The sequence below is a fragment of the Rhinatrema bivittatum genome, chromosome 10 (genome assembly GCF_901001135.1).
Source record: "Rhinatrema bivittatum chromosome 10, aRhiBiv1.1, whole genome shotgun sequence".
Lineage (NCBI taxonomy): Eukaryota > Metazoa > Chordata > Amphibia > Gymnophiona > Rhinatrematidae > Rhinatrema > Rhinatrema bivittatum.
Genome location: NC_042624.1, coordinates 111,614,325 through 111,637,427, shown reverse-complemented (window position 1 = coordinate 111,637,427; position 23,103 = coordinate 111,614,325). Strand labels below are relative to the sequence as shown.

General features: G+C 47.8%; 1 protein-coding gene across 3 annotated transcripts in view; it reads right to left on the bottom strand.

Annotated features, from left to right (window-relative positions):
* Window positions 1-23,103, bottom strand: part of TTC39A (tetratricopeptide repeat domain 39A) — a 116,481-nt gene that overhangs the window by 2,909 nt on the left and 90,469 nt on the right. For all 3 annotated transcript variants that reach the window (XM_029617872.1, XM_029617873.1, XM_029617874.1), the window contains 8 exons: window positions 22,335-22,402; window positions 22,183-22,242; window positions 20,348-20,509; window positions 18,249-18,340; window positions 8,995-9,115; window positions 3,579-3,690; window positions 2,466-2,580; window positions 1,454-1,570 (listed from right to left, as the gene is read on the bottom strand). In XM_029617872.1, the coding sequence (XP_029473732.1) occupies window positions 1,454-1,570; window positions 2,466-2,580; window positions 3,579-3,690; window positions 8,995-9,115; window positions 18,249-18,340; window positions 20,348-20,509; window positions 22,183-22,242; window positions 22,335-22,402 (847 nt within the window). The remainder of the gene's footprint in view (window positions 1-1,453; window positions 1,571-2,465; window positions 2,581-3,578; window positions 3,691-8,994; window positions 9,116-18,248; window positions 18,341-20,347; window positions 20,510-22,182; window positions 22,243-22,334; window positions 22,403-23,103) is intronic.

Here is a 23,103-nt window from a genome sequence, read left to right as displayed (position 1 = left end):
GTTTACACAGCTCTGCCAAGCCTGAGGGTCATCCAACAGATTCCAAAAAGATGAAGGAAGCAGATGACAAGGGCGATGAATTTTTAGTACAGCATGTTACCTGGTTTAATGTAAGACATTCTCATGTCATGGTTTTTGTTGGAATGTAAACCAAAGTGATTGGTAACTCTGTTACTTGAATATCGGTATATAAAAGTGCTAAATAAATAAATGTTACACTGGTACTGTGCGTGTTGCATTAGCAGAATCCACTAGTCTGGATGTGTCCTAGCATCGGTTACACCCATGAGAACACTAATGCGGTGACAAAAAACGTACAAGTACCTCACTACGCTTTCCCCACTAGACATCCACTAGTTTCCCAATAAATCTGAATCTGTTATACAATGCAAAGAGCTTAGACATTTGCCCAAGGGATTTCTCTGCAGGGCAGCCGCTGGTTTTCTTCTACCTCTCAGGACGCCTTTTTACTTCTGGCTCGTTCATTTAATGCCACAGCCTGCAGCCCTCGATGTATTTAGGTCATGCATCAGGTAACCTGCAGTCTACATCGCCACATAATCCTTGCTGCAGTGTGCGGCGGATGGGCACTGCAGCACAGAAACCTGCTCCTGCAGACCTGGCCTGCCCTCTGCTGGTTGATGAGGGAGCTGCGAGTCATACCAACTGAAATATCTTAGGGGTGGGACTGGGACAGAAAGAAAGGCCTGTTAGTCCTTGACACGCTCCTGTGGCGCAGCCCATTGCTAGATATTTGTTTATTTAGAAAACAAATGATTTTTGCTTTAAAGCATTCAGTGCTAGGAAAACCTTTTTTTTTTTCCTTTTGGTGGCAGGGCAGGGAAATATTTGCCCTCTGATTCCATTTCATAAGGAACAGGCCAACCCGGTTCTGGCTTTTTCCCCAGTGCATGCATGGATTTGCTGATACAGTTTTGTGGGGCAGATTAGGTTAATGTTTGGGACATGGAGCCAGCTGACAACCTGGGGGTGGGTCCCACAGGAGAAGGTAATTCATATGACAGGTTAACACAAAGAGTTCAAGAGATGACAGCCGTTTCCTATAAACGAGCCCTGCTTCTCGGTGCTCCCTGGCACACTCCTGCAATTAGCTCTTACTTCCTGGCCGCTGAAGGGCGTCTGTGACCTCCTCCTCTGGCCTCACAGTGCACAAAATTCAAAGCAAACTCCTTCCTATGAAACATTCTCGCTTACTTTCTGTCTGCCTGTCCGTTACTGGACGGCTACCTGCAGCCTCCAACCAGTTTTTAACCATCGTTTTTAGATTTGTGTATAAGAAAATTGTTCTGCTCCCAGGGAGATTAAAATCTAAGGACGGTGCCTGGATCTGCAGCCCTCCACATTAAGCACGGGCCTGTAGCATCCACTGAGCCAACCCCCCTAGCCCCCAGCGCATCCACTCTCGCTGCAGGGCAGGCGGGGCTTTCCTTACTTTGCTATGTCGAGCAGCTTTGCTGCTTCCTCTTTCCTGTCATTCTCCAGGTGCAGAAGAGCGAGCTCAAGCAAGGCGTTGGGAATTAAATAATGGTCATACTTAATCTTCTTCTCGCTGCAAGACAGGGAAAAAAAAAAAAAAGCAAGCGTCAATGTGCACAGTGGCGCAGCACCCGGGGGCCAATACATTTCTGTTGCCTCCCCTTCCAACCACCACCACCACCCTCCTCCTTGTAGAAATGCGTAAGGTCACAGAAACAGCAGATATTTCAAATGACCCCCCTAGTCTCGCCTTCTACCTGTGAGCAGCTGAAAAAATAAAAATGCAAAGAGTCTGGCGGGCGCCCCCTACAGCCTGGAATGTGCACGCCTGCTCTGCATTGAGGACACATTCCCCAGGGTGCAGACAAGGCCTCCAGCAGCAGGGGCCAGGGAAGACGGAGACAGAGTGCCGGAACAGGCTGCTGTAATTTCTATCATTACTGCTAGGGAATTTTTTTTTTTTTTAAACAAACATAAAATAGTTGAATCTCTTTATTTTTCAACTTTTGGCCACCTCATCGTACAGCTCAGCTTTGAACACCACAATCGGGTTTTACCGTTATTATCTCTAATCAAGGAAACTCTTCCTTCTCAAGGCCTCAGAGTTTAGCATATTTTCCCCCACCGTCCTCTTCCTAAAAGTTGCCCTGGAAGATTAAACTTGCCCTGTTTTCAGTGCCTGAGCAATGGCCTTGAGCTTGGGAGTAGGGATGACGGCGGCAGAAGATGCCTGGCACGGCACGGCGCGAGCACAGGAGAGCGACCGCCGCAGGGAACAGGTGGGCGCGCCGCGCTGAAACGGCAGAGGAGGGAGTCGGGTGCAAGGAGAGAACAGGGCTCCCGCAGCACATTCCCAATGGGACCAAAAAAAACCCAACAAAAAACATTACCTCATCACTGCCAGGGGAAGGGAGCATTCTCAATGCGGGCAGCAGCGGGATGCGTTAGAGCTGAAACCGGACACTTACTTTGAATGGACAAAAGTGAAATATTCTTCCGCTTCCAATATCTTCCCCAAGTACTTGAGACAGAGGCCTTTCAAAAGCTTCACCAAACACTGGTCATCGAAAAAGAATTCTGTAGCTGTGAGACGACACGGGATTAGACACCACCTGACTGACACGCAGCCACAGAAACAGACCACCCTTTTTAATTTATTAATTACTTCAATGCTCTGTATCCTATCGTTCCATTTTTATTTTTTTTTTTTAGTGGCGGTCACTGGCGTCCTGTGTAGGCGAGAGGGTTTCGCCCGAGGAAACAGCATTGGATCACTCACCGTCGCTGCTCCTGGGTGGCCGGACCCTCCCGTTCTGAAGGGACACAGACGGGCTTGCTCCCTCCAAGGCAGGAGATCCCCTTCATACACTGAACCCCGGGGCTGCCACCAGCCCTCACCAGGGAGGTACTTCCTCTCTATAAGACCGTGAAGAGAGAACTCCGGGCCTGCAGTCTTTACAGTGGGGGCTCACTGCAAGTCCTGTGCCACAAGGCACCCACAAAAATCAGCATCATAAAAAGATGGCACCTTACACAATGCTTACGTAGCAATACTCTAAAAGACAGAACTGATCCTAAAACTGAGCAGTAGTGAGGGCACTACAGGACGCCCTGATAGTTTCTCTCAGTCAGAGTGCATTTCTTCCTGCATGAATGAGAGTTTACACACAAAGGGGCCGATGCAATACCGTGCGCTCGGGCCAGCGCGCGGCTGGATTATGAGGTCACTTTGGGGGAGCAGAAGTCGATTTCAAAATATTAAATTTATAATAAAAAATTTTTTCCTGCTTTACATTTTACAAATGCCCTTTTGACAGATCTACACGCCCATGCGATGGACGTCCAACGCAATTAAACAGGTAGCGCTACGGCCGCTCCGTTTTGAACGCCGCGTGCACTTTTGGTGCACTTTTCATTTCTGTTTCATTTGAATACTGCATCCAGCGCCCCAGATCCATGATGGACGCACTTTTTTTACAAGCATTTTATTGCACTGGCCCCACCATTAATTAACTGAACTTTAATGCGAGACTGAAGCCAAGCCCTTCACGTTGTTGCTTTTCGGCAATATCGATAGTTACCTGGAGCACTTTCCAGCGTTACCTCTGCCTGGTTTAAGGTTTCTAGCATCCCTTCTGTGAGGTCTTGGTGTTTCCCGATCACAGCGTAACCATTCCAAATGTACATCATTTCCTGAAAGAAGCCAGAGCAAGTTTGCACTAATAGCACCGAACACCTTTGCAGTCTCTTTATGTATTATTATTATTCATTATACTTAATATACTGCCTGTAAAAAAAACAAAAAACCCCAAAACATTTACCCATGAGGTTCAGAATAAAACAGCAGCGAATCCTTTCCTGCAGTGGAGAAGCGATGAGGGGGATCGTACACTATCCCACAGTCTGTCTCACAGCAGCAGCACGGACGTGACTGCTCAAAATGTCGGCTTTACCTCTTTCTTAAGAAGCCCTGCACTCTCTTGTAGTTTTATTCCTAGGTCTCCTCTTTTGTACAAATGTATTTCTTTTATCTTTATATTTTCTTGGAATAAGGGGTTTGGGGCTTTTATTATGACAGTATGCCCAAGAGTCACCAGACTCACAGGAGCTACAGTGTTCTTCAGCATGTCAAAGAAAAACATTTACAGCTAATATTGTAAGTTATTATTGGGCACCACCTGGCTGCCCAATAAAACTTATAAACAGCTGTCACATGGAAGTGTCCCCTCCCCCCCCCCCCCCAAAAAAAAAAACCTAGTTCAACAAGAAGTACTCCTTTACCCCATGTAGCATGGAAACTCTCATGCTCTTTCACAGTTCATGATACAATATCAGAAGTGCATCATTTTGGCTGGTTGACGTGAGGGCCAAACAAACAGGCCGATACAGAAAGAAACGCGGGAGAGCAGACAGGCCAGTGTCCTGTGCGCGTGATCCAGTAAATAAAAATATGCTAATTAGGGCCTGTGGTAAAAGGAGGCGCTAGGGACACTAGCGCGTCCCCAGCGCCTCCTTTTTGACAGGAGCGGCGGCTATCAGCGGGTTTGACAGCAGACACTCAATTTTCCCGGCGTCGGTTCTCGGACCCTCTGACAGCCATGGGTTCGGAAACCGGACGCCGGCAAAACAGAGCGTCCGGTTTTCAACCCGCGAGCCGATTTTAAATTTTAAATTATTTTTTACTTTCATTTATTTATTTATAAACTTTTTATACCGATATTAGTAGCGACATCATATCGGATTACAGCATAACGGCAGGTGGAAATTACAATAAACAGGAATCAGGAAGTAGATGCATAGGAACAGAGAATTAGCATGGAAAGTAACCGGGAAACCAGTAAAACATCAACTAAATGATTAACAATTATGACAAAACTTTTTAGGACCTCCGACTTAATATCGCCATGATATTAAGTCGGAGGGTGCACAGAAAAGCAGTTTTTACTGCTTTTCTGTGCACTTTCCCGGTGCCGGAAGAAATTAGCGCCTACCTTTGGGTAGGCGCTAATTTCTGAAAGTAAAATGTGCGGCTTGGCTGCACATTTTACTTTCTGTATCGCGTGGGAATGACTAATAGGGCCATCAACATGCATTTGCATGTTGCGGGCTCAGTGTGCCGTATATACATTTTTTTTTTAATAAATCCCGGATGCAGGACCCCAGCACCTCACACTCCGGATTCAGCCTCAGCAACTTTACTCCACCTCTGACCAAGAGTTAAACGTCCAGCATTAAGAAAACCCGAGTAAAGCCTATGCACCTCTCTGCACTGGGAAGTTATAGTTAACGCCTCGATTAACCTGGGATTTGCATGGAGAAGCACTAATTTGCCTCGTGCTTGTGCACACATTGTTTTGTGAGTTAAACTCCTTGCTCAAGCAGGAGCAAAGCTGTCCACACAGAAAAAATTCACACAGCCACGCACTAATACGCAAGCACCACCAAGCACACCTTATTACATTGGGACCTAGGTTTGATGTGAGCAGCAAGGGCTTAAAATTATTCACCGGTTTTAAAGGACGAGTTATCCACACATGGCAAAAAAAAAAAAAAAAGATTCTGTTATTCTGCATGGGGGGGGTCCTTGCACGTGTGTCCTAATGGCCTTTGGGATTAATGCTCGTCAAGGTGCCAATCTAGTGCTTCTCAACCCAGCCCTTCACCATCACCCGGTGGCTCCTGATTTCGGGTCATACACAATGGATTTACATACATTGGAGGCAGTGCAGTATTCACTGTGGCCAGCCTGAAAATCAGACCGGATGGCTGGACCTCAAGAAAGGACGTTGGCACCCACTGCACTATCCTGCATCCAAAGTGCAGGGCTGCTTGTGAACTGCTGCTTTTCCTCTCTCCTTCTCTGTCCAGGTCCCTCATCTGTTAGCCACCCAGGGGGATACACAATACGTGCAGCCGCAGACTGCTCAAGCCTTCGCTGAAGCCGATACGCGGTTTCAGTCACAAATACAGGTTTACTCTAATCTGAAAAATGTGCTAGGTTAGGGAATCATGTTCTGGGCATAACAGCAAATACTCTCCTGTGACTGCATTACGTCACCCTGTTTTGTAAAGTTATAATTAGAGATCCAGTCAAGCAACTGCAAGGTGCTCAGACCAGGCTGTGCAGCAGGCTCCACACTCCTATCCCTTCCCCACGCACGCTGCCAAGCAATGCCTCACCCTGGGCGACAGGGGGAGCTGCTGAGAGCCACAGGCAACGGTTTCACTGTTTCACCACTTTTTCAATTTATGGTCAATTTTTTAAAACAAGAGAAATAACGTCACATCCTCTTCCTTGCCTCCTGCTCCTTTCAAAATTCAATTATGCATAGAGTACAAGGAACCGGCTTTAGCAAACTAAACTGATTTAAGCTACTGTGCGTTTTTGGGTAAAGCATTTTCCCACTATGGCTCTGCCTTACATGCCACACTCCTGCAGCTGAGAGTTCAGCGTGGGAGGGGAGTGGACGCTGGCAGTGGATAGGATGGTCAGCTGGCTGGTATCTTCATGGGAGCTGAGGAGCCTGCAAGACCAGAAAGCCAGCCACGGAAAGTATTGGGTTTCTGCTGGCCGCCAGTCTCCAGGCTTGCATGCACCGCTCCGCTTCTTCTTCCCAGCCCAGCAGGTCTGAGGCCCGACTGCAGATGCACTGCTAGAAGATTCAGGTTACGAAGCCGCGCGGGCAGAGAGAGACGGCATTGGCGCTTGGGTCCTCTCCCTGGCTCTGACCGGGCTTCAGTATGGGCGGCAGTGCCTTGAAGAGGAGGCTCATGCGGACTCCTTTCCTGGCCCAGTGCGCTCTCAACCACCTAAATCTGCTAATACCACCACTGTGATCGGCCCTGGTGGGGGAGGGGAGGGAGGGTGGCCAGTTTGTTATGGGTTTATTTTTTTTGGAAAGCTGGCAAGCCTTGTGATGCATCAGCTGCAGAATTGCACTGACAGAGAAGCTGAAATGGCAGAGGCACAAATAAAGGGGGAATTTCATTTGAATGCTCAAAGCAGACTTCTTACATTTCTGCTCAGGACCCATATCTTGCAAACAAGCATTAGACTGACTTATTGGTGTGTGTGTGTGTGTGTGTATGTGTGTGTGTGTATGTGTGTGTGTGTGTGACAGAGAGTGTGAATGAGAGTGTGAGAGTGAGGTGTGTGTGTGTGTGTGTGTGTGTGTGAGAGAGTGTGAGTGAGAGTGTGAGAGTGAGTCCAAGTTCTTCTCTGGCTCCTCCTCCAGTCCCATCCTCACCTCCTCCTCATCCAGCCCTCTCCCCACAGTCCCCCCCCCCACCCCTCCTCCTTATGTGCCCGCAGGCTCTTTTCAGTCTCCTTCGCCCTTGCTAGGGTTCACTTCATCTCATCTCTCTCCTCCTTTCCCTCTCCTGCGTATCCCCATGTTTCCTGCCACTCCCCCCCTTCCTCCCCAGACCGCTCTCTCCTCAGCGGGAGAGGGGATGAAAGGGAAGAGATCAAGGCAGGGTGGGGGTGGGACTGAAGGTCCTGACCACAAAAACTTTGTAGGCCTGGGCATTGGGATGAGAGCAGAGAGGAAGAGAAAGTTGGAAGCCAGGAGGAAGGAAATAGAGAGAAAGCAGATGAGTGAAGGGGAGAGCAAGCGAGAAGGGAGCTGGCATGGTTAGGAGGGGAGAGAAGAGAGATGGAAGCTTTGATGGGGGAGGAGAGCAGAGATGGGGCAAGAGACAAAGATTCGGAGGGCAGGAGGCAGCCGTAGGTGAGGGAAAGTGTGGGAGGAGGAGATGCCAGATGATGAAAAACAGGGAGAAAAAGTGGAGAGGCAGTGAAGGAAGGGAGGTGGAGAGAAGCGAGGAGGTGAAAGAGGAACTGGGAGGGAGGGAAGGAGAGATGGAGAAGAAAAGAAGTCAGAAAAGGACAGGCAAGGCAGAAAACATTTTATTTGCAGTTTGGCTCCTGGAAATTGTAACTTTTTAAAACCGATAAGTCAGGCACTGTGGGGTAAAGTTTTGGAAGAGTAAAAATGAGTCGTGATGGACCCAACCCAGCCTGATGCGCTCAGTGTGGATTTTGAGCTGCTCAGAAATACGTGTCCCGTGTAATTACACTCAGAGTTAAAGATTCACGCATGGGAGCTGAATTTTCAATAAGCAGAGCGTGCGAGCAGCCTGTGCCGCTCACATACACAACCTGTGGCCCCGTCTCGTACTTATATTTAACCGCAGCGCACCCCGACCTTCAAAGACCACTTGTGCGCCTATCGTATGTTTGCAGAAAAGGAACAAGTGGGGGGATTTTAAACACCAGGCGTGCAGACGCCATTACCAGTTATCCCAGTTCGCCCAGGTAAGAGACACAGCTTCCAAACCCCCCTGCCTCCCTTCCCCCCCCCCCCCCGACCCTTAAACCCCCCCCCTCCCTTTATTTTATAGCTTGCAGGTCCTCCGTGGCAGAAGTGAAGCTGGGCAGCAGGGGACTCCGGATCTGGCATGCACCGGGCTTTTCAAATCCGCCTGCGAACATTGATCATGCATCCAATCCCAGTTCTTTCATACTTTTTACTGGGGGGGGGGGGGGGGGGGGGGAGGGAGCGCTACGCACTGTAATTATTTCTTCCCCCTTAACCCACGACCTGGAGTCTGCAATTCACACTCGGGCTCTCTGTTTCACTGCATCCCGTGCAGGACTTTTTATCCCGGGACTCAGACTTACAAGTTCACAAAGCGGGATGAAGTGAAACCAGCAGCCGGGGCAGAAAAAACAAAAACGGAGCGGGGTTGTAGCTGCTGGACCACAAGGCTGCCAAATGGATCCGTGTCACGGGGAGCAAGCTGATCCTTTCCTGGCTCTGCCCAGCGCCATCTCTGCATTTCCTTATCCTGCTCTCTCTCTCTCTCGGAGAAGCCGGAAGGATAAACTCCGTGGATTAAAGTTAATCCGCCCGATGACCCTCGCACCATCAACCTTCCCACCCTGCGGTCACCGCCAGCTTCTCTACCGACAGAGCCGCGCGCTCCCAATCCTACCAGAGGCGGCACGGGCAGGCGGACGGGACTCTTGGACTGGTAACGCCGAGATTTCCGGATGGCAAATTTTTCCGTGGGCAACGACTTCCCAGCGATTTTCAGCTTCAAACTGGGCACGGCTCTGAAAAACAAAACCCAAGACGTCAGCAAAACAACGGTGGGTCAGGAAAAGTTAACCGTTTTCACCCCCCCCCGTAGGCACCTGCACGACGAGATAGTGATACTAAGCAGTGCCCTCGCTGCCAGGCCAGTCCTGGCCTTCCTTTCCCCCCTCCAGTGCCTGTCCAGGAGATATTACAAGCTCGCTGTGTTTTATTTTATGCGTACCATGAGGAAAGGATCAGGCCATTAAATAACATATCGGCAAGGTGTGGAATAAAATTCTATATTTGGTGATGCCGGTGTGCGCGCCCACATTTCATCGTTAGAGGCGCGACCCTGCATCTATAGGACTGGCATTGTCAGGATCGCCAGTGGGGGAGTGGCAGGAGCAGGTGATCAAGAAGGGGAAGAGAGAGAGATCTGCTACGAGTTTCACTGGGCCTGCTGGCCCCTTGGGGGGGTCAGAAGATCTAATCTGAGGAAAGAAGACCAGAATCAGCTAAAGGAAAGCCTCGCAGATGCCCCTAAGCCATTCGAGGGATGGGGAGAAGGGGTTCTGATGCACAGTAACTTGTGATGGTGGCAGAAGCATTTCAGGAACCCCAGACACTGACTGCGGCATCGCACCATCAATGGTGACACAACTCGGGTACCGGGTGACACACATTATACGTTTAGTACATCCCCATTTGTGCCTGCGATTTAAGTACTGAAAACAATGCACAGAGGAAAAACTGACCAAGGAACAGCAATGGGGTTACCCACGCCCCCATTCCTGAACATCGCTTCCTCGATCTCGAGCCAGCATCGTGGCGCACTGTAAACCTCCGGATGTTAATATAAACCTTTCCCGTTGCACCCTCGCTGCACCTAACCCCGCTCCCTGGGAATACCACGTTCAACACCTTTCATGGGCAGAGCCAATGCTGACAAGATAGGCAGAGGAAACGATGGATGGGATCAGCTGCATGCGACCGACAGGGCTGCTCCGCTGCCCAGGTTTTACGATATTTATTTAAAATTAAAAGCCTTTACAGTTTAAATAGTGCAGACTGGAGCTCAGAGACCCTGAAATAAAATAAAACAAATCTTGATAATATCTATAACTAAAAAAACCAAATAGAATACTAAGCTCTTGCCTGAGGCTCTCTGTGCACTACAGAAGGTTGAATGGCAGAAGAAAGAAATGCAGAAAACTATTTTTGTCTTTCAGCCTTGTCAAGAATAACTCTGTCTCCTGCATGCATGGATCATGAAATTTTCCTGCCAGTTGCAAAACATTCAGATTCCAATTCCTTTTTCAGAAAACGTGGTAGGCGAGACCTTTTTATCGGACTAAGGCGCTACTTCCGTCACTCGCTGTTGAGCGCAGATTATGACCTAATGAAGGGAGCAGAGCTCTCCCAAGCTAGTCAGAGGCAGTGAGAAGGTCGAACAAACAGGTCTCGCCTACAACTTGTTTGTTCACTGTTACTTTTACATATTCAGGTGGACTGACATTGCAACCACAATACTTTTCCTCCAAGTCAGTCACTTAGTTGAAATTGAAATGTTCCCCAAGGGAGTACACTGCTAAATATATTAATAAACACACCCTTTGTAAAGGAAAATGGCCACTAATTATTTTATTTCATTTTATGATTTTTTAATGGGAGCTTCAAACAGTTTCATGTCCCCAGTGGGGTCAGTTGACAGGGCATTAACTCCCCCTCCCCCTCCCCCTTGTTATAGTATAGGTTCTCAGTCTCAGCCCCAAGGGCCATGCAGGAACGGATCTCAGCTCATGACTCAGTCCTTACCCATGATCTTAGCCAAAAAAGTGGTTAAGAAGCAATTTGATCCATTAATTATGCCAAAATTAACCATTAATGCAAAAGCTATTTTCACGGTTTGAGGGTGTATAGCACTATATTGTGCTGCTCTGTAGCCTCAGGTAGCATTTTAAACCTCAGCCGGTTTTTGATTCAGCATGGGTGGCTGAAGTGACTCTTTAAGAGTAAGAAAGAGTTATCAGCCCTGGGAGGTGCAGGCTCAGAGCTGTGCAAACTAAAAATGCATCTCCTTTCTCTTTGCTTCCAGCTCCACTCCCTAAGTGAAGTCACAGGGCTTTGTTTAGAAAAAAAAGCGTGGCCTCTTTGTTCTGAGTCTCAGAGGGAGGCCAACGTTCAGCTTTAAGCTGGGTGTGATCAGGTGGGCCGACCTCCAAGACATCAGCTGGCTCCTTTCAGTTCCCGAAAATGACTAAGCCACATCGCCAGAGGTGGCTCGTGCCATTCAACTTCCCGGCAATAGTAGGACGTCACCACGATGACGAAGGCCTATCACAGGCAGCGCTCGGAGCCTGCTGGCAGAGGCAAGAAAGCAGCAGGGGCTTCCCAAACTGGGCACATCAAGATAAGAGGGGAGCTCAGTGAAGGAGCCAATGGGTTAGACTTCTGCAGTTTAAAGACCAAGGATTCTCTGCTGGCTGAGATCTCATTTAACGAGCAAGCATGGGAATCACCAAGGCTCCCTTCTGAAGACTTATGTCCATTAAACAACCTGCAATGATTCCTTTTTTTGGGCAGGACCACCAGGGCTAATGGAAACCTTGATTGCTTTACAGTTACATTTTTCTTTTTTTTTTTTTTTTTTTCACGTGGTACAACTTTTGTGCCTCTTATTTTATTTTTAATGAGCAAAATAAATTCTCATCTAATTGGCTAAAGTCAAGCCTCAAGCGTAACTGTTCATTTAATATTTTGATTAAAGCACATACACGTTAATAAAATCACTGCAGCTGGGCCACCCAAATGACAACTGAAAGCTCGATCCCTAATCCCTGGAATTCCTGTCTGGCAGAGTTAAGTGGATCCTGATGTTATTGTATAAAAATCAGGTCATTTGCAAACCTCAGTCACAGTACAAATGAAATATGCACAGGGGGCTGACCTGGAGAGTCATCAACACAGCCATGGGCTGTCATGCAGAGGTCCAGCGCTCACTGGGGCTGGGAGTGCTGCAGAGGCGGTGCTCATATCCCCCTGCAGGGGGGGAGGGAAAAAAGAAGAATGATGGGGAGTCTTGGTTTGTTTATCAAACAGAGGAATTCTCGGACAGCTCTTGTATTCCTGTGACCCTGTTGCTGGAAGGAGATGTGTTTACCTCCAAGGAGCGTACCGTGTGGTGTAAGCAGGCCGTGCACCTGTCGCTAGCTATTTACCCACAGCATACTTGCAGCTCCGGGGAAGTTCTTTTGCAATGGTTTCTGTTCAGTGCTGCCTCTGCCCTCAACCCTTAGGGCAAAAACATTCCCTGAGCGAGAGAGTTAATTTGGTTATAAGCTGCTGGAGAAAGCAGAGTTCCTTACCTCTCTCTAACAGGTGCTCTCCGAGGACAGCGGGATGGCAGTCCTCACGCATGAATGACATCATCGGACGCAGCCCGGCACAGAAAACTTATTTTAAAAGGTTTCTAGAACTTTGACTGAGCCTCTGTAAGCATGCCATACCACCACACCTCCACAAGGGGTCCCCTCAGTCTCATAATATAGAATTCAGGAATAACCCAGCTCCATGGGGAGGTGGGCAGGTAATCCTGCTGTCCACGGAGAACACCTGTTACAGGTAAGCATGCCATGATACCACACCTCCACAAGGGGTCCCCTCAGTCTCATAATATAGAATTCAGGAATAACCCATAAAGTGGAAACCCAGCTCCATGGGGAGGTGGGCAGGTAATCCTGCTGTCCTCGGAGAACACCTGTTACAGGTAAGCATGCCATGATACCACACCTCCACAAGGGGTCCCCTCAGTCTCATAATATAGAATTCAGGCATAACCCATAAAGTGGAAACCCAGCTCCATGGGGAGGTGGGCAGGTAATCCTGCTGTCCTCGGAGAACACCTGTTACAGGTAAGCATGCCATGATACCACACCTCCACAAGGGGTCCCCTCAGTCTCATAATATAGAATTCAGGCATAACCCATAAAGTGGAAACCCAGCTCCATGGGGAGGTGGGCAGGTAATCCTGCTGTCCACGGAGAACACCTGTTACAGGTAAGCAACTCTGCTTTCTCCGAGGACAAGCAAGATGGCAGTCCTCGCACATGGGTGAATCCCAAGGTACAGGCTGCTCCCCAACATAAAAGGGGACCAACAAAACAGCAAAACAAGTGCCAATGGGCACAACAATAACCAGTTTTGTTGGGGGGGGGGGGGGTGCAGCCTGAACAAAAACAATGAGTCCTAGGCGGCAACGGAGCTTGGTGCTAAAGCTCAAACAAACTCCGAAGGACAGACTGGTCAAACCTGCTGTCGCGTTGGCCATCCCTATCCAGACAATAATGCGATGTGAATGTAAGGAGACAACTCCATGCCGCAGCCTTGCAGATCTCCTCCGTGGGAACTGCTCGCAAGTGGCTACCGACGCTGCCATGGCTCTGACAGAGTGAGCCTTGACAGGACCCCCAACATGCAATCCCGCCTGATTATTACAGAAGGAGATGCAATTTGCTAGCCAATTGGAAAGTGTTTGCTTGGCAACGGCGATACACATCCTTTTCTGGTCAAAAGAAACAAAAAGCTGAGTGGACCGTCTATGGGCTTCTGTCCACTCCAGACAGAAGGTTAAGGCTGTTTTGCAGTTCAAACTGTGCAGGGCTTGTACGCCTTGGTACGAATGGGGCCTGGGAAAGAATATTGGCAAGCGATGGACTGGTTAAGATGGAAGTCCAACACCACCTTAGGCAGGAACTTAGGGTGTGTATGCAGGTCCACTCTGTCATGAAAAAAACTTAGTGTAAGGTGGATAAGTCACCAAGGCCTGAAACTCGCTGACCCTATGTGCTGAAGTGACCACCTCAGGTCACAGGAATGCAGTGGCTCGAAAGGAGCTTTAATCAGCTGGGCCAGCACCACAATGAGGTTCCAGGACACAGCAGGAGCCTTAGGGGAGACTTCAACTGAAGCAGTCATCACATGAACCAATGAACTATAGGCTGTACAGAGATGGGCTTAGTCTCTCCACCGTGTTGATACGCACCAATTGTACTCAGGTGAACCCTCTCAGAGTTGATTTTAAGACCAGCTTCTGAGAGGTGTAGAAGGTAGTCAAGCAGTTTGTGTGTCAGGCAGGAGAAAGGATCGAAAGCTTTTTGCTCACACCACATGCGGAACCTCCTCCACTTGAGTCCATATGATTTTCTGGTGGAAGGCTTCCTGGAAGCCGCCAGGACATGAGACACATCCTCTGAGAGATCGAGGGGTTGGAGAGCCATTCTCTCAACATCCAGGCTCTGAGTGACAGGGCCTGAAGGTTAGGATGATGCAGTCTGATCGGTTTCCGGATGGGCAACTCCCATAGGAATGGGAACCAGCCCTGTCTCAGCCAATGAGGGATTATGAGAATCACAGTCCCCTTGTCTTCACGAAGCTTCAAAAAAGTCTTTGCTACCAGTGGAGCTGGAGGATATGCGTACAGAAGACCCTCGCTCCAAGGTAGGGTGACGGCATCTGAGGCTGGCTTGCCGTGAGTTCTGTACAGGGAGCAGAACTGAGGAGCCTTCCTGTTTCAAGGCGCAGCAAACAGATCCCTTTCTGGGGTCCCCCAGAGATGGAAGATCCAATTTGCCACACCCTGATCCAGGGACCACTCGTGGGGTCTGACTGTGAGACTCAGCCTGTCCACTAATATATTCTCCACGCCAGCCAGATACATGGCCCTGAGCACCATCCTGTGGGAATGAGCCTATGACCAGATCTGAACTGCTTCCTGACACAGGAGCTATAAGCTCGTGCCTTCCTGCTTGTTGACTACCACATTGCAACTTTGTTATCAATCTGTATCAGGACAATTTTGTTGGACAGTGATCTCTGAAAGCCCACAGAGCATACCTGATTGCCCAAAGCTCCAGGAAATTGATCTGGCATTGCCTTTCCTAGACAGACCACCAACCCTGAGTGCTAAGCCCATCTACAGAGCTCCCCGGCTCAGGGTGGACACATCCATTGTCAATATAATTTGAACCCAGGGATTTTGGAAGGTAACCCCCCTATTCCAGATTGTAAATGACCCGTCATTTGTACAAAGAGTCCTGGAGGGCTGGAGAAATTCTGATGCAATCCTGGAGGTCCTGCTTGGTCTGGTGCCACTGAAACCTTAGGGTCCATTGGGCTCTCCTCATGTGCAGCTATACCAGGGGAGTGACATGCACCATAGCGACCATATGGCCCAGCAACCTTCACATGTCCCAGGCTATCTGCTGGCTCTTTTGAATCCCTGCTGCAATGGTCATCAGGTTATTGGCCTGTTGGCGCAGCAGGAAGGCCTTGGCCTGAGCCGGGTTTAGCAGGGCTCCGATTTAACTTCAACTGAGGTGACGGGGGACTTGGGGTAGTTGATGATGAATCCTAGTGATTCTAGCACCCAGATGGTCAAATTTATGGATGCTTTGGCCCCTGTCTGAGAGGTCTCTTCATCAACCAAATCATCCAGAAAGGGGAAAACATGGACTCCCCGCCTGTATATGTGCGCTGCCAATACAGCTAGACATTTTGTGAAGATATGCGAGGCGGACGCTAGCTCAAAACGGCAGTGGGCGATACTGGAAGTGCTGAATTCCCACCACAAACCTGAGATACTTCTGATCACTGGGGAAAATCTCGATATGGGTATACACATCCTTCAGATCGAGAAAGCATAACCAGTCTCCTTTTTGAAGAACAATTCGGGTGCCCAGGTAAACCATCTTGAATTTTCCTTTTTCAGAAATGTGTTCAAGGTCCTTAGGTCTAGGATGGGACAGAGTCCCCCTTTTTTCTTTGGTATCAGGAAATATTGGGAGTAAAATCCCACCCTCTTTCCCCTGGTGGAACAGATTTGACTGCTCTGGTAGGAGAGCTCCTCTACTTCCTGATGAGCTACTAGTCCCCAAAAAGGAGGGCAATTTGACAAGGCACTCAAATTTAATTTTTACCTATTGTGCACGATGGCTAGGACCCACTGGTCCGAGGTTACATTGGGCCACCAATTCGCAAAGAACCACAGCTTGTCCCTGACCAGAAGATCCCTTGCCATGGATATGGTGGACCTGGCTATGCTCTCCCTAATCCAATCAAAACCCCACCCCAGGAGTTGACGGACATTGGTTGAGCTTTTGGGGCCCTTGGCTGTCTGGAGCAGCTGCGAGGGGACTGTGATTGCTAACGAGTCAAGGTGAAGGAGGAAGAAAGACTCATTCTCTCAGCCTCAAAGGTTTCCTGGTTGAGGAGGTCGGGTCCTGGGTGCCAGCAGAGAGTTGGGCCACCACGTCCTCCATCTTATCTCTGAAGAGATTATTTCCCGTGCACAGCACGTCTGCAAGTCGTTCCTGCACTTCCGGTCAAAGGTCCGAGGCCCACAGCCAGGTGAGTATATGAGCGCCAATCCCCACTGCAGAGACTCTCGATGCTGTTTAGAAAACATCGTAGGTCGACCGGACCCAGTGTTTCCCGCAGTGCAGGCCCTTGTGCGCCAGCGACTGGAGTATACCCTCATGCTGTTGAGGCACCTGCTCAGCTACCTCCTGTGCCTGCTTCAGACTGTCCTGCATATCCTGGCCCATGCAGAGCTGCTAGATCGCTATGCGGGCAATAAGCATAGGTCTTTGAAAGACCTTCCTCCCAAGAGCATCCTTAGCCTTCTGATCCTTCCCCGGGGGCCGAGGAATGGATCCAAAGGCACTTGGCCTTCTTGAAAGTGGATTCAATGACCGCAGATTGGTGTGGAAGCTGACGCTTGTCTAATCTGAGAGTCTTCAGAGAACAGATAAACCGTGTCCGCCTTCCTGTTAACTGGAGACACTGAGAAGGTGTTCCCACATCCTCATCAGCAGCAGGGATCTCGTGTACTGGGACTGCCACAATTTCCTATATTTTATATAGATATATATATATCTATGCATATATGCATATAATAATATATAAATAACAGATTTTTAAAAAAGTTTTATATATACATATGTGAACACATTATTTCAGTGTTTTCCAACCCTCTCCTGGAGGCAATCTGGCCAGTCGGGTTTTCAGGATGGCCACAATGAATATGCATGAGAGAGATTTGCATATATTGGGAGACCCAGTGTATCCAAATCTATTTTGTGCACATTTATTACAGATATTCTGAAAACCAGATTGGTTACATTTCGCTCCAGGAGAGCTTTGGGAAACACTGCATTATTTACGTGTGTGTTTATATTTAATATTTGTACACATGTACACATTATTAAAGCTTATATACATTCAAAGGTATAATAGCTCCCTAGACCTAAGAGAGGTTAAAATGCTTTGGAAAGGCAGCATCACCCATCTTCTAATGTGGATCAAGTCCTCAGTGTTGTTTCGGCATTATCAGAGTCTTCTGCTACGTAGTTAGTTTCTGTGGCTTTGGAATTAAAAATGTATTTCAGGCCTTGTGGTGAAGATTTTTTGCAACTTAGAATCTTGCTATTTCCTGATGTGCCGGAGAAACTGAAAATAAATGTTTCCTGTTAATGCGCCCTCGGCGCTTTATTTTTCCTCAAATTTCCATGTAAATGTTGCATTAAGTATTGAGGGATTTCATGTGTCGCTTTTGAACCATCTCAGCTTTCTTTTTTCTTGAGTGATAAGATGGTCAGACTCCCTCATCGCCTTTATCACCTTCTGTAGCTTAAATTTATGTTTTTGCTCAGGATGCATACCGCCCTCTTTGATTTCTTAATGGGTTGTGATAGTGATCCCCTCCCCCAATCGATTGTGGATGAAACTGAGCTGTGATGATTTTTCCTGGTTTTCTTACAATTTCCATTCTGTATACATATTCTGTGCAGCTTTAGATTTTTTCTCTTTCTCAAGTTGTTTTGATGATTGTAAATTTGAAATATAAATAAAATGTTAAAAAAGCATATATATATATATGTGTATACATTAAAGTGCATCTCTCTATTTATACACATTTAATATACATGTGTGTACATTATTAAAGCATATAAGGACATATATATATATACACACACACACACTTAAAATACATAACTACACACAAATACAAACAAATACAGATATCTTCTCAGAGTTAATATGTTTCTACTAACAGCTTTTTGGGTTCTGTCTGTAAAAGACATTGGTCTATTGGAACTGACCAGATCTTACCTAAAAAGTTCCACTTCATCATCCCCAAACGGTTTACAATCATCTTCTGCAAACATACTGAGGTAGGAAGCTTTCATGTATACGTATGTGGCCTGTAGCAAAGAACATACAAAATCCAATTCAGTGACAGTAGGCCAGAAGCTGCCGGGCTCATGCTCTGGGAGAGAAATTCTGCAACGGCTCTACCGAGCTGAGATATTTGCAGCTAAGCAGGACGCCGCCTGGGCAAGGCTGTGTTTGGAAGCACTATACAAAAAAGAGTACTGCTGAGCACAGCTGGAATATATATTACTAAATACTTGCAATAATTTTCCCCATACTATTAACCTGATCTGTTCAGATGTTTGATTCTATGTAACATAAGCCACCCAATGCCTGAGTAGCAGTGGGAATCAGTTCCTGAGCCTGGTTTCTGCCACTCGGGCAGGCCGTGGCTGGGGATGTTTGAGGGGTGGTGGGCAGAGGGAGATGGGATAGAGTCTTAAGTCATTGTGCAACAGTGAAACCAGGTGGCCAGACTTAGCATGACTATGTGCCAGGTTCTGGAGGGAAACGCAGTAGATGATCCCTGGGACAAAGACTGTTCCTGCAATAGGTAGGCTAGATTTGGGGGGGTGTCTTAAATGAGGGGAAAAATCCCAGGTAGCTGTTAGTGGAGCTGTAAACCAGTAGCTGCTGGTTCTGCTAGAACTAGAAATCCAAAACCAAAAAAGGGGGAGGAGGAAACTGCCAGGACCTAACCTCCCCACCCATGTGATTAATCCAAGAAATATGCACAAAAGAGCCAAATCAGAGTTCGCCATACGTTAGATGTAGAGAAACCTTGACTCCTTTAAGGGGGGTCTCCTCAGACAAATGGTAATGGAACCCGTGAGAGAGGGCAATAGAGGACCTGGGACTTAGGAGGTCACCCGAGCTCTAGTGGTCACCAGCATTTTGGAATTCCCTTCCTTTAGAACGCAAAGGCATAAGCAACGTCATACAGTTTAGGAAAGGCAGACTTTTGCTTAAGAAGTTAATCTATCAAGTAGTTCCGATTCAGTTTATTGCGTTTTTGCATACCTGGTGACGTTATTGTTGTGTCTTCACTTTTTATTGTCTCTCTGTTGGTAAGTACAATGTGGTTCCTTGGCAAATGTTTGCTGAAGAAGCTGTTTTTATGTAGTTTTATTTTGTTTATTTTTACTTCTTGTTCCTTTTATTTTTTTTTATTTGAACTGTTTGAGCCCAATTTTATGACACAGCGCTCAGGGCTGACGTCCTTGTGTACAAAGCACACGTGGACATCCACCTGAAATTTGAAAGCAGACTTACAAGTCTGTGCACTTTTAAAATGAGCAGGACTGCATGTACCTCAGCGTGGCCTCTTTACGCCTGCCAGGGAACATTTTGCATGCGTACCTTCGAGTTCCACCCTCCGGGAATGCCTCTTCTGCGGTGTGCGTAAAAAGCATGCATGAAATCGCTTCCCTGCACATTTTTTTTTACACGTCCAATCCCTGGGGTAAATGCTTTTGAATGGAACCTCCTGGATGTACATTTGCTTTTGTGAGAATGGATGATTTTGTAAATTATAAATACATTAAGAAAATAAGAACCCAGGCAGAAAGGGGGTCCTCGACTTCAGGAGCGCCACTTTGTTAAAATACCTCCAGGCGACACTGGCAGGGCAGGACAACCTCTGTGCAGAAGAACAGTGAGCTACAAAGCACACGAGAGGAAAAGGGGAGCAGTGTGGTGTTCTAAGCATCAAAAAAGGATTGAATTTAAAGGGGACGAGAGATCTCAAAATGGAGGAGGCCATTCTGTAAAACCCAATTCCATCTGCATTGCTGAAGGGGGTGGAGCAGGGCACCTTCTCCCTGAGAGGCCCAAGCCCCAGGTTAGAGATTGGTAAGGTGTGCAGTACCTTGAAGATTATTTTGATGGTTATTTTCTTGTTCTAAGGGCATGCAACCCGTTATACTTTAGAAGTTAATATTGAACTATTGCACTTTATTAGGGAATTTTTATTTTGCACCACCGGCTCTGGAATACAAAAGGCAACCGCGCTGAAATCCTGCAGGTGTTAAGTCCGATTGGCTTTCACTTGCCCTTACCTTTGACCAGGTGTTTTCTTTGCTGAGCAGATCTGCGTAGAAGTAGGCCATCTTCCACTGGCGCTTGTACGTGAAGCACCACATCAGCTCCCAGTAGCACATGTGATGGAACTGCTTCCAGTGCTGCTGGGCCTCGCAGCATTCCTCAAACCTGCTAATAGCCTGAGGATCACAAACACAGGAGAGAGAGAGGGTGGCAAAGCCAGCACTTTACCGTGGGCTCGGGCTGCATAACGTCCGGCTGGGGCAAAAGAAGCAGGAAAGGCAGTCAGGATGGCAAAGGCGCAGGGAGGGAGGAAAAGAAGCCGTCTAGGGACTGGGACCTGCCCCGCTGCATCTGAACGTAACTTGCCTCGTGCCTGCAATGAAACGGCTAAATCTGAAACGAAAGATGTTAAGTAAAGGGACAAGACTTTTTCAGGTATGAAAGGAGGAAGGGCAGAAGTGGAATTGGAAGAGGGGGGGATCGCTGATTGTTGGCAGGGGGATGCTTATGGTAGCGCCATGGATGGAAGGGTCTGCAAGGAACTTAACCGAAGTAGACGCAGGAAAGCTCTGGGACCGGATGGAATACATGCTAGGATGTTAAGGAATTCCGGAGAGGTTCCGGAAAGTCCGCAGAAGGATCCGTCCAACATGTCTTGGGAGATGGGAGCGGTTCCACGAGCATGCAGAGGGGAAATGCCCTCCCTTCTTCATAAAAGGGGTGACTGAGGAGGTTACAGGCCTGCTAGTCTTACCGCTGTGGTGGGAAAGTTAATACTGAAGGAAAGGACAGGGAAGCATCTGAAATCCAACGAGCTGCAGGACCCAAGGGATCAGGGTTTTACCAGAAAGAGAGAGAGATCGCATGAAACAATTAAAGAATTTCTTTGAAAACGAGAACAAAGGCGTGCACTGGATGTGATATACTTGGGTTTCATCAAAGCTTTTTATACCGTCCCTGTGTAGGTTTATTTATGAGCCTCCTACGCAGGGCATTAGTGAGACCTCCTCTAGAAACCACTGTCCAGTTCTGGAGCTCTGACTTTCAAAAGGACATTGAGAGGCTGGGGGGGGGGGGGGGGGGGGGGGGGGGGACGGGACTGGAAAAGGGCCACCAACGTGGTACAGGGTCTAAACCAAAGCCATAAGAGATGAAAATGAAGCACTTATACATGTACACCCAAAAGTTATAAATAATGCACAAAAGGCAAAAGCTTTTCAGAGGAAAGAATGCTCTAGAACAAGAGGGGACAGACTCAGGAGCAACATAAAAAAATGTTTCTTCTTAGAAAGGATAATAAAGGCATGAAATGGCCTCCCAGATGAGGTGGGACACACAGAGTTCAAGGAAACCTGTGATAAGCACAGAGGATCTCTCTGGATGCAAAGTAGTGAAGAGAGAGCCAGTGGTCAACTGAGGAAGGAAACTGGGCAGATTAGAAGGGCCTTACAGTCTGTATCTAGCACCATTTTCTGCGTTTCTATAAAAGGAAAGGGGAGGACCACAGCCTTCTCCGTCCTGTCATGTCTACGCGGAGCTATGACGCCGCTCCCTGAACTGGTCAGTAGAGGTCACCTGTGAGCAACACAGACTGTCTCTCTCTGTTCATACACCTGCCACAGATTCTGTGACGCTACCACAGGTCCCAAAATTTAGCTGCCCCCAGAACTGGTATCCTGGGTGGATAAACCTCCAGCTCACCTATCATGCTAACCTACCAGTCAAAATAAATGGAAATTTAACAAAAAGAGCTGCCGTGTCCATCACTCAAATATCAGCCACTGGTAACACATTCTTGGTGCCCTTTTTAAATAAGAAAACCACAGATTTTTAAGAAGAGAGTACTCACAGTGTCAATATTGCCTTTTATTTCTTCAATCCTGCCTGCAAAAAACAGGAATATGGCTCCCTGTAACCGGAAAAAAAAAAATCTTTATCCTTGCAGCCCGTGCTTGGAAGAGTAGAGGAGAACATTAGACTGCAGCAAGCCCGGGCTCTTACTTTGGGATAGCGCTTCAAGTAGGGCTGCAGTAGCTCTTCTGCTTCTTCAATGTTTCCCATTCCTGTGCCTGCAGCCGCGCAGAACAAAAGAGAATGAAAAAACTTAAAAGCAAAGCTCTCACAAACTGCTGAGCACAGAAAGATCTGCCTTCTGTTTTCAGGCCCCGCCAGCATTTTGGTAATTTTGTAATGTCTTCCTTGCCAACAAAGGAAAGCGGCCATCTTAGGTTTCTGGAGGCCGCACCTTGAAAAAGATATAAACAGGATGCAGAGGGCGGTCACTAAAATGGCCAGCGGCCTTCCTTTTAAAGCAATATGGGGACAGACTTAAAAACCTAAACATGTCAGGAGGAAAGGTAAGCGAGGAGAGATATCTCCTTCAATGGAAAGAAGGCTTTGGAATGAGGAGTCATGAGGGTGAAAGGGGGTAGGCTCAGGAGTGATCTAAGGAAGTAACTGCTTTACAGAGAGGGTGGCGGTGCATGGAACAGCCTCCCCGAGGAGGTGGTGGAGGCAGGAACAATATATTAATTAAAAAAAAAAAAAAGCATGGGCTGAGCACGGGGGGGGGGGGGGGGGGGGGGGGGGGGATCTCTGAGGGAGCGGAAGGGATTGCAGGATGGGCCTTTCCCTGCCGTCATGTTTCCATGTTTCGCTGTTTCTGTCTGCATGTGCTGAAGAAGGCACATAATCAGTGTTAGGTACAATAAGAGAGAGCACTGTAGAAACTAATTATCTTGATGAAGTATTTGAAATAAAAAAAAAAGGT